The 11,870-nt window shown below is 45.3% G+C and overlaps 1 protein-coding gene across 2 annotated transcripts in view; it reads left to right on the forward strand.

Moving 5' to 3' along the window:
• CD96 (CD96 molecule) overlaps positions 1 to 4,648 on the forward strand; it is a 30,825-nt gene extending 26,177 nt beyond the window's left edge. For both annotated transcript variants that reach the window (XM_075767727.1, XM_075767733.1), the window contains exons 13-15: positions 163 to 252; positions 1,382 to 1,505; positions 2,579 to 4,648. In XM_075767727.1, the coding sequence (XP_075623842.1) occupies positions 163 to 252; positions 1,382 to 1,505; positions 2,579 to 2,687 (323 nt within the window). In that variant the 3' untranslated portion in view covers positions 2,688 to 4,648. The remainder of the gene's footprint in view (positions 1 to 162; positions 253 to 1,381; positions 1,506 to 2,578) is intronic.
• Positions 4,649 to 11,870: the final 7,222 nt, after the last annotated feature.

Raw genomic sequence — 11,870 nt, forward strand, 5'->3', positions numbered from 1 at the left:
AAAATGTAAGCATCTTGCCAAATGAATTTTGAGAAGCCGATTCTGGAATTTGATTTCCAGTCTTCAGCAGGGTGAATAACAGTGGCTTCAAAACACAATCTTCATTAAAAAACCCCAAACAAATAAGTTACTAAAAATGTTCCATGCCCATATCTTTTTTAGGTAACCTGTCCTTCAGCATCGCAGACCAGCCAATTTCAGTTACCAGAGGAAAAGATCTCTTCACTACCAGCAATCTGCTCAATAGTACTGGTGAGACATTATCCTACAAATCCTCTTCTTTCAGCATGCCGTTGCAGTAAGCAAAAACAGCAGAGAAGCACGAAACCTGGAGCATCGTGTACATTTGACCAGAGGAGTTCAAAAAAGGGAAAAGAAATGAAAAGACAAGTCACGGTTGCCGTGTCCCCACACTGCGGATTGTCGCAGGCTTTTGGCATTCCTGCCTTCTCCCTGCATCCACAAGCAACACCCCAGTGCATGTTTTCTTCCAGCAGCAAAATTTGGCCGGTCACACTCCCGCGCCCCGGGAGCCACTCACAGCTCATGAAGCGTGGTGGGCTCGGCACCCGGCCGCGGCGCTGGTTGCCGCTGTGGCTAAGACCCAGGCTGGGTGATGTACCGGTATGACCAACCTTGCAAAGGTTTGTGACGCCAGCACAACGGGACGTGACACTGAGGTGATATCGCCAAGTTACTCTTGTGCTCCAGCCCTCTCTGGCACCCAGCCGACTGCTGCGGTGGCTGGAGGAGGATCGTGCTCCTCCTCTCCTTCCTCCCCACGGCTGGGACCCCAAGGGCACCTCTTTCAGCCGCCAGCACTCCCGAGGGTGGCTGTGCAGAAGGGGGCAGTGGGGGGGATCCCAGCACTGCGGGGGGCAGAGGCAGCCGGGATGAGGTAGGGGTGCTGAGCCGCCAACGAGAGCCCACCCCAAAAGGTGGCTGCGCCCTCGGCCAGACATTTTGGCAGGGTTTGGTGTCAGTGGCGTAGAAAGTTAAGCCGGTGGAAAGGAGGGCTGGGGTGGGCAGCTGTGCCCGGCTGCACCGCGACACGCTTCCTCTTCTCAGAGAGGGAAGAAGGGAGAAAAACAATGGTTTGCAGATCAAACGCTTGCCAGGCTGTGCCCAAATAATCTTATCGTGTTGAAATCGGCCCACAAACCCAGTCAGAACAAAAAGTGAGTTAAGTCCATAAATTAGAGCTGCAATGCTCAGAGTTTGGGATCCTCAGCCTGGGAACCTGGCAGTCCGGTGTTGATTTGGGGCTGCGTTGTCAACAGCACCATGCCAGAGGGGGAGCAGCGAGCCCCAGGCAGCAAGCCCGGATTTCCCTCCTCTCCAAGGACATTCGGCTGAGCTCTGTCTTGTGTGTCCCTTCCAGGCGGTGTGAGGAACACGAAAGCCGGTCACTTCCCCTGGCCAACAGTGGTAGCTGTCCTGCTCCTCTTCTGCAGTTTTCTAATAGCTTTAGGCATCAGGAAATGGTGTCAGTACCAGAAAGAGATGTAAGTACCAGGGAAGGGAACCGCAGGGGCAGGACGGGTGGCACAGAGGACAGCATAAACTCTAACCCAGCTGTTTGGATTTACCTATTTTCATTTGAGACTACCAATAGTGCACAAGGCCTTTAAGTATGTGGATTGCTAATGCCGGGTTTTTTTTCATACAGCAGTATGAAATGTGGAGGGTTCTCAGTCCTTTCATCTGTTCTGTGGGTTATCTATAAAATAAACTTTTGAAAAAGAGCTGCGGTGCAGCTTCAGGATGTGAGGGAAGAATACAAGTCAATTTTTTTCCCCAGAGCCCCCTATTTCTATTAGCCTCCCTGCCAGTTGCTTTTGCTCTCTCATTTTGCACGGTTACTTGAGGACATGTTTTAATGAAATTGTACTTCTAGGGCAACTCTATTTGAGTTGTGAATAATATATGTGAAAGTAGGCTACCTGAAACTTAATCCCAGCCAAAGAAACATTGAGTTTGTAATTATTACCAAAGTTTAATTCCCTACTGAAGCACTCGGAGATCTACTGATGAAAGCGGTATCTAAGAGCCAATTATTTTTAATCTTACAAACATTACTAAAATGTTTGAAAAATCATGGTGATAATGAATCATTTGCAGTTCTAGAAAACCCTTTTGAAACAAAAACCTGTATATCGAAGGTAAAAATAGGATTGATTTTTTTCCCTGATTTGAGGCAGGACCTTTCTTTATCTCGGCCTATAAACTGACCAAAAAAAAAAAAAAAAAAAAGAAGTTATGAATCTTTAAATATACCTACAGAGAGCAGTGTAAGCAAAAGATCTCTGCAAGGCTTTTGAATGGTTCACCAGGACCATGATCTGTTCTTCTAAAGCAGGAATAAAGTAAAATTGTGAGGTGGAGCTGAGAAAGCCAAATGAATATCAGGAGGTGCGCTGGGGCTATAGAGCAGAAACAGGGAAGTCGCAGTATGTAAGAACAAATGTCAGGTGTTCTTGCAATGACACAGTGTCCGTCTACCTCCGCCTGTGAACATTTTACAACAGTCTTTTATATGGCTTTTGTGTGATAGTGTGGTTTTTCTCTTCTATTTCAGTATGAACAGACCTCCATCTTTCAAGCCACCGCCACCTCCAATAAAGTATGCCTACATGCTGGAGTCTGATGGGACTTCCCCATCCTGCCACGAACTGGAAAACCTGTAACGTCGCCTACACCCCTTGTGTAACGGGCAGAAGGCTGACACAGTTAACAGGCTCTGTCTTTAAAACAATGATTACAAGAGTTTGGTGTTAATGACCCATATGAAAATTCAGAGCGCCTGAATGACATTAATGTTGGAAGCTGAGCACTCTTGAGGACACTTACTTCATCCTGTCTATCTCTATGTACGCATTACATTAACACCGTTGTGAGTGTCACTGTGAGATTACATGTGCTTAATTTGAATTGGGTGATCAACTGGGAATTTGCTGTCTTGTTAATGGGAGCAGATTAACACATCACTCCACCAGTCTGCCTGAAGAGTGTTGAAGCTTTTTGTTTTACCAAGTGTGTAGAGATGACAGCTCTGCGGTATGGACACCACAATTACACAGGAAACGTTGGCTTAACACAAGCTTTTTGATATCCTACATGAGCCGTTCTTACAATTATTATCTTTTACTACACAAATATTGACTAATATGACCCCATATCTAATTTCCTATCACTGTGAAACCAAACAAGAAATAATCAGCACCTTACACAGAAAGAAAACAGTCCACATCTGTCATCACAGGGTTGCAGCATGGGATCACGGGGAGGGGTTGGTGAGATGAAAGAGCATGGTGCAGGCCTGGTGGAAGTGTTCGCAAAGAAGACTCTGTTGCCATTGGTGAAGTCACAAGAAGGAGTCAACTTTGGGCTCATGTACGAGACACCTGTCAACCAGAGACTTAAGGACTGAAGTGAAAAAGGACCCTAAAGATAATGGAAAATACCAGTCCTTTTGGAACTGCTGTGCCTTTGAAACAATAATTACTTTTGAGTCTGCTTTTCTGAAATTATATTTACAATACCTATGAAGAAAAAAAAAGAATATAAACATTTTATTCTCCTTTGATCTTAATGAGCTTCTGTCATTTGCTATCTTCACATTTTTCAAGACTTTAGGGGTACTTTCCCAGGTGGCTTAAGCCTGTGGAAGGGATGGTCCAGACTCACCCCTATCCTGCCCGGGCTGTGTATTTCATTGCATTGTAACTAATGATTAAACAACTGTGCTGAGGGTGGGATCAGCTCAGCCCATTGCACAGTTCTCAGCCAGGTCAGCAGCTGCGCGATCACTAATGCAAGCCACAAGAGCTACAGCAGGAGCACTGCTTTTGGCAGCAGTGTGGTCTTACATTACCTTCAGCCAGCCAAGAAACTGTCCCTCCAACCTTGTTTGCAAATGTATTGTTACCACAATGGTATTTCTGTAATTAATGCAAATCAACTAAAATTCAATCATGTCAAGCTTAAAATTGGTATTCTGATTTGGGAATGGGATTTGCTTTATTTACTGCTAAATGCCGGTCAACGAGTATCAGAGTTCAGAGCACTGTGTTTCCCGGGACTTTAGATGAATGACTGACTTACTGGAAAAAATTATCTGGCAGACCTTTTTAAAGCATTTTGTTGTGTTATTTACCTTATATATAGCACAAGCAGTTCTAAATCCATCACTAAGAAAATATCTGTGCTGAACAGAAAACATTTTCCTTCCTACAAAACTATACAGCCTTTGCATGTATGGAAGGCTCAATATTAATTTGAGCGTTTCTTGTCTGTATGGGTTTGTGGAAGCAAAGTAGTTTAATTTTTGTCATACGTCAGTCGCTGCAAAAGAAGGCACCTTTTTGTTCTTAAAAAAAGAAGTCAGAGAAAGAAAAAAAGAATCCTAGAAAGCCATATTCCAAGGGATGTGGAAAGCCACGACTTTCTTCCTTGTCATTAGATTAGGATGACTGTGTGTAGCATGCCTGTCAAAGAGGGGTTATTTTATCATCTCGGATATTTTAATCTCCGCAGTTGCTTCGGGTCGGAGATGTTCCCTCTGACACTGAGGTCGAGCAGGTGCCTTGAGAAGTGCTCAGCTTTGTCATGATTTCTGCCACTACGTGCTAACAGAGCCAGACTGCAAGGAGAGCTACCAGGAGCCTTGTCCTTGTCCCCGACCCCATCCATCCATCCATCCACCCACCCATGCCCGAAGGACGCTGCTGCTTACACCAATCTGGATCAGCAATGTAAAGATCTCCAGGCGAACCCCGCCTTGCTGAGGAGCACTTCCATCCTCTCCAAGGGGGGGGTCTTCCTCAGACACCCGTCACCCCCCCACCCCCCCACCCCCCCGCTCTGGCCAAATACCGGCGGGCGCCGCAGCCGCGCTCCCGCCGGCGACCAGCAGGTGGCGCCGCAGCACCGCAGCCGGCGGCGAGCGGGGCCCGTTCGCTCCCCCGCCCCGCCCGGCCCCGGCGGGGACCCGGCCGCTGGCAGCGCCGGGGGGTGCTGCGGGGTGCCGGCGTCTCCTGCCCGCCCGTGGCGGAGCGGAGCTGAGGACGGGGACGGGGAAGATGCCTGCCCGCCCCTGCTAGCCCCAGAGAGGGAACAGGGGAAGGGGCAGCCATCAGTGTGGGACCTGGGTGGAGAAAGAGGGAGAGCCCCCATCTTTCCGTTTTTCTGCAGCTAAATAGAGCGTAAGACAGTTTCTGTTTCTGTTCGACTTCATCTGCTCCTCACCAGGATAAGCATGAAACATAGAGTTAATCAAGAATTGTGATCAGTTTCAACACTGACCCCTGTTTTAATTTAAAAAGGAAAAAAAAAAAACCACCTCTCAAGCCATTATTTTTGGCATCAGCTGCTCTGGTATGTGGGCTTAAATCATTCAACTTGGACTTGAGTTCTGTCAACTCTGGAATAATTTGGCCCAGATCCAGCTACCAGATGCTTGAAGATTGCTACGGGAGTGTCAGATCAAAGCTTTTCTACAAGAATAAAGTGTTCAAAACTTGCTGCGTGGGTATAGAAAACATTTTTTAAGAGAGTCTTGAGTCTTACATTGCTAAATGCAAATCCATGACACAATGAAACCTGTAACGCAGACTCGAGTCAGAATCTGTGGTCACGTATAACACAAATGTAATACTGTGAAATTAGCAGTGTCTGCTGTATATGGTCTTGAATATGTGCATCACGCAGCTGTAAAAGCAACACACTGGAAAGCCAAGCAGCAAAGTGGTTTTATGTACAAGTGGGTTTCATCTGCTTGAGAAACAGAAAATGTTGCAGGTGGGGAAAAAACTAGGATAAAAGCAAGAAATTTGTTTTCAGTATTTGTTTTCAGTTACGAGTGTGCCTTGTGAAGTCAGTGGCAGGGCCCTGGGGACTTCAGTGGAGTGAGTGACTTTTCCCAGCGCTCCGTTTGTGTTCCTGTTGGGTCCAGGTGGTGCTGGGCCCCGGTAACTGGGGGCACGGGAAAGGCTACCAGCCCCAAGGCCGTGGGGTGCGTGGGGCGGGCGGGCATCCTCAACCTCTGCCTGGTTTCCACCTCTCTGACAGCGGAGGGGACAGCGGTGAGCTTAGAGGATGCCCTCGTCCTGGCGTGCCTGACAGCTGTCCCGCCAAGCCTTGATCCTCCTGAATTACCATTTGCCTCACTCTGAATCACGCGTCTTTTTTAAACAGAGTTGCAGCGGCTTTTTCTTACAAGGCACCTTTCGATCCTGCAAATTAATTAAGCTTGGCTTGTTTATTTAAGAAGCAGTCCTCTAGTTTGCAACGGTGTGCTCCAGTCACTGCGATGCAGGCAGTATGGCGGTGCCCGGGAGCAGGCTGTGGGAGAGCACAGGCTGCCTGGCCATCCCAGAGCCGGACTCATTAGTTCGCAGTTGGTGATAATAGGCTTTGCTGCCTGGGATGTCCTGGGGAAACAACCTGTTTTAATACAGACCCGCAGAGTTTTCTCTTTTAGGGAGATGACTTCCTCGTTGCAGCTGTGTTGAAAGCCTTGTGAAGTGCTCTGGCTTCATTTTCATGTGTTTGTTTTAAAAAGCTGTGTGCAGAAATTATACCTGCTAACCAGAACAGTGTAGTAGTTGCTTCACATCGTCTTTGCTGGATTTAAAGCTGTCACTTATCAGAGCAGGCAAACATTAGAAAGATCTGTGTACACTTAAATGCCAGAAGAAGCAGTATATGAAGGAGAAATTTGGGGTTATTTAGTGCTTATGTTAGTAGGTAATTCTGCCTGACTCTGCAATTAACTTTGAGCAATGAGCCAATGGAAAGCTTCTAAAAAGCTCTGCAGGGGGATAACAATTACTTAATCCTGTCTAAGGAGATTTTAATGGAAATAATATGAAATCATATTATATTTAAAATGATTCCTTAAGGACAAGGTAGAGCTTGGGGAAGTCCCTAGCATAGATTATTTGATTTCAGGGAACATCGGATTATGTCTTTAAAACTCCTCTTCCATCTGTTTTCTAGCATATGATGTTTCATCTCTCTCCTTTCAAAGTCTCCTGTACCGGGTTGCCCGGGTAAGATTTTTAATCAGGGGGGGGGGGAAGTAAAAAAAAAAAAAAAAAGTAAAAAAAAAAAAAGTATCTGTTTGCCCCTTGGTTCCTTTCCAAACAGGAGGGGTTCCAAATTAACTCTGGCATCCTACACAGCTTGAAACACCCTCATGTGGTGTAAATGAAGTATTGAATAGCTCACTATTGTCAAACAGACGACTCGCAGAAGCCAGGGCTTGGCTTAAAGAAAGAGCAAACTAAAGGCGAGAGAGAGAAGCAGGTAATACACTGATGTTAACTGACACCGAGGCTATCTGCAGCAGACAGAAAAAGGGGAGAAATCAATATTACAAAGGGTATATTATATGATAGACATCTAAGTATTTGCAATGGAGAATGCAAGAAGTGCTGTGATAGTCACGGTGTTTTTCTGACTTGATGGAAAATGGGAAATGAACACCGCTACTTGGTCTACTGCACTTGAAGAAGCCGTGTTTTAAATGCAGTGATGTCTGCAGAGCTTTGTGATTGAATGTGTCTGATGGTTTTAAATGTTAAATAATTCCATTACAGTCAGGGTAAAAATGGTAATGAACAGCTTGGAAGAGTCTGAGTATACTTACATGAAATGTTGAGCAATTAGCTTCTCTCTGTGAGAGTGAATCCTGCAGTTTTCTTCTCATCAGTAGCAAACTGACCTTTAAAATATGTGGATGACAGAAGCTGTTTCAATAACTTATTTGATCTATTGTCTGCCTATAAATTGTGTGTAAGGATTTGTCATTTACATGGCACAGTAGATCTTGGACTGAAATGGAAGACTTTGAAAACATTAACTGAAAGCTTTTTAACAGTACCCATGTGCCCCGTTAAATAATGGGACATGCGTTATCAGGGTATTCAAGGTGGTAAGGAGAAGGAGGCTGAGCTCCCTGTAGCACTTGATGTTATCAAGTTGTTTTCAGTTGCTTTAAAGCACTTTTAAAAGTTCATTGTTCTGGCTTTATACTCTGTATATGGCAGCCCAAGAGCCACGTGTTAAAATTGAAATAAAACACGTTTGTGTGTTTGGAATTGGCTAAAAGTGAAAACCATATGCCTCTTAGTGCTTAAATAGCATCAGGCTGATCTGCACAGCTAATCTTTTTACCATGTATTTGAAAATAGGAGGGTTAGGGGTGTGGGAATGGGATTTGAGCTGCTAGATTGTCTGGGCTGCCCATGACATTGGCTTGTACTCTGCACCAAGGCACAAGGGAAAAGCTGAGCTCTTTCAGTAAATCCACATAAGGCATAAATATGGCTATATAATCCATGGGGAAAAAATGGATAGTCAAGTTTTAGTCAGGCCATCCTCACTGCTGAATGTGATCCATATGTGAACGCTCCAGCAATGTGGAAAAATACAACAACCTACTGACCTTGATATAGAATTTTTAAAAATGTCAATAGTTTTTCCTGCCTGCTTAGGCATTCATTTTTGCAGCCCCTTAAACACATGCTTGAAGTGGAGCATTTGAACCGTCTCAAGTGACAAGACCCTAGATAATTTGTGGGTTTAGTCTGCAGAAAATAAAATTGTATTATTAATGCACATTTGCTCCCTCTGGCCATCACAATTAATGTTCATCGTTGCAGGGTTTGGTACTGATTATAGAACAAAATTACAGAGTTTTGTGGAGATGGAAAGAGGTTGAGGTTTTGGGGAAGGGAACAGGCAATTTAATGCTGCTCTTTTCTAGAAAAGCACAGGAAGGATTTTTGGACCATAAGAAAGTTCTGCTGGTGGTTACTGCCAGCATCTATCTGTGCATCACATCTGATGCTCACAGCTGAAGTCTCACCCTGCAGTGCTGAATGGATGCATCTCCTCCTTCCCTCATCATTCTGTTTTTCAGCTGTTGGTGTCCCGCACAGTTTAAATGTCCTTTGCAGCTTGGAGTTCTAGAAACCCTCTTAACCACAAGAGCCAGGCTGTACTCACACTGCACGTCATAGCCTGGGGATGCTGAAACTAGTTGTGAACAAGTAAGAAAGTGGCTGCGCTATGGTAGCACTGAAGTACCCCAATGCTGTCACATGCACCAGTACTATTAAAAAGTGATGGCAAAGGGTCAGAGGCTTTTGGGAGTCTGTGAAGGTGTAACCGTAGGATAGGGGCCATGAAAGAGAAACTATAGAATCGGGTTGAGATAATTAGTTTGTAACCAAGGTAATAGGTAATGAAGCTAACTGACCATGGCAAGGTACAATGCTGCTATGTTCCACGTACAGTCCCTACCAAACTGAACAATAGGGTTGGAGATATTAATCTTATGAAGCAAGTTGCTATGGACAGGCGCACCTGCAACAAGGGTACTGCGCATGCCTGCATGAAGGGGGTCATCCAGCAGACACAGGTGCAAGACCACTGACGACCACCAGAGACCCTTGAGGACCACCGACTCAAATCACTGAGCATGCGTGACAGGGAGGAGAATATGGAAATGGATTCTAAGAAATGATTATCATAGGACTGCCTTTTCTGAGAAAGATGATGAATATGTATGTTTTGATCCTACATAACCTGTGTGTTGGTGATCACCTGGCATGCACGTTGCGTGGAGTTATCCCCTGTGCATCCAGCGCTGCAATAAAGAATGCCTTTTAACACTACATTGGTGTTACGAGGTTTATTCCCGGATTTCGGTGACAAAGGGAGCAGTTTTGAGACTCTCCCCCCTCCAGCTTTAGCCCCCCTCTTTTCTAGCTGATCTGATGGCTTCGGACTGCTAAGACTTGCTCTCATAGTAGAGGCGATTACAGTCATTTTCCCATACCAGAGCACACCCTATCTGCTCCCCTTCAGACTCTGCTGTCTGTCATACACACTCCATCTTCTTTATGTCATTTGAAAGATGGGAAACGCAGAATGGGGCCTGACAAGGACACCAAGAGTACCGCGTCAGTGGTCAGCCTTAATAGTTTTGGCTGTAGACTACAGCTTCAGTGTTTAGTCTCGCCGACCACAGGGAAGTGCTGCTCCAAAGACAGAAAGACGCCCTCAAGAATGTACCAACCCCGGTGAAATGGCTAGCCCGTACTGCAAAGCTTTCCCATCCTGGAAAGCTACACTGTGAAACAGCCGCGGCTGCCAGCCATATTTAAGGAGTTCACACACACGCTGGTTTGGTAGGCGGTCCCAAGCTGCGATGATGGGAATGTGAGGGAGTGAAATAACCTAAAGCAGTCATTTAAAGGAGATAAGCTTGCAGAGATATGGACTGGAGCTCACACATAACAATCCGTCTTTCAGTCAAAGATATAAATTTAATTACAAGAGAAAATGTTTATGATCCCATGCGTATGGTTTTGAATAGTGTGGCCAGCTCTCTCCTCCATCAGAGGCAAGTGTACTAGGCGGTCTTAACAGGAAGGGGGAGCAGGGCTGCAGGACAGTTGAATGCATGCCAAACCTACCCTCGGTGTTCCTCCTTGAGGGTGAGGAGGCCTAGGTGAGGAGCACTTTGTGAAAACCTATTCTGGAAATTGCACTGTTTTAAAGATTGTTCAGTATCAAAGCTCTAAAAGCAAATTTCCTTCATTGAAAAGGAATTTTCAGATTTAGGAAGGAGATAGAGTCTGGTTGTATTAGGTGAAAATACATAGTTAACATATATATTTACACATATAGTAAGTTTATGTATATTTTAAATATGTAGTTAAATCAGCAGTTTTACTGTATATTAATGAAAGCAATCTGTGAATAATGTGCAAACTTTAATATGGCAAATGAAAAATACCCATTTATTTCAAAAATACTTCCTTACAGACAAAACAGAGGACTTCTGAAACATACATCCTTGGTATATATATACCCTTGAGCCTTTAGTAATTTGACAGTGAAAAATTATCTTTCAGAGTAATGTTTGGGGCTTTTTTTCACTAGCATATGATGGAGTAGACCTCAGTCTTGTATACCTGGTCGTCTCTACGTCCTGTGTGAAGAGTACAAAAATAATGTTTGTACATATTTGTAAGAAGCAGTTAAGAGAACTTGCTCACAAAGCATTATCCTTCAAAGATCAGTAATATCGCAAGGGAGAAAAAATATATCTTAGGGGATCCATTTTGTGTATCACAGCAAATCCTGAAACTGCTTTGGATGAAATGCTTTACCCGACAGCTAAATGCAGTGTAAGGCAGCGTGTGCGACTGTCAGGGAGAGGGAAATGCTGAAAGAGCACGTGGAAGGGATCGAAGTTGCCCTGTCTTGTTCCTTGAATCTTCTGCTGTGGTGTTGACTCTTGTCAGGTGCAGCACGTAAATTGCTCCACTAATACACTTACTAACCAGTCGACATCATAAAACCATGGTGTTGGCCCTCTATATTGGCAGTAGCTTCTCTGGTGCTACGGTAGACTGAGTATTGGAATCCAAGCCCACAGCCATTTCCTGGTATACATGGGGGGGGCCGTGCGCGCGAATGCCCTCGCATACGTGTGTACACTGAACAGGTGAGCACAACAGCGCATCACCACACACACGCACGGTAGTAGGAAGTCATGGGTATGTGCAAAGCTTCACAGCCAGTGCCATCAGCAGTGAAGTGAGAGCCAGCTGGCTCAGAGGATTTTGAATTTCAGGTGATGAGGACTGTAGAAGCCGTGGGCAGTGCCACCTGCGGCGGGAAGACATTTAGGCCCTCGGCTGATGTTTCTCCAGTCCCAGGCCACACTGTTACTCTCCCCCTCCTCTGACCCGGACAGACGTTATGCCAGCGTAATTGGTCAGGTGGTGCAGAAAGAGAAGCCAAGCGATGGTGACGGCTATTTCAGTCGCCGCAGGAGCACCGTGGGCAGC

Source organism: Balearica regulorum, chromosome 1 (genome assembly GCF_011004875.1).
Source record: "Balearica regulorum gibbericeps isolate bBalReg1 chromosome 1, bBalReg1.pri, whole genome shotgun sequence".
NCBI classification, from domain to species: domain Eukaryota; kingdom Metazoa; phylum Chordata; class Aves; order Gruiformes; family Gruidae; genus Balearica; species Balearica regulorum.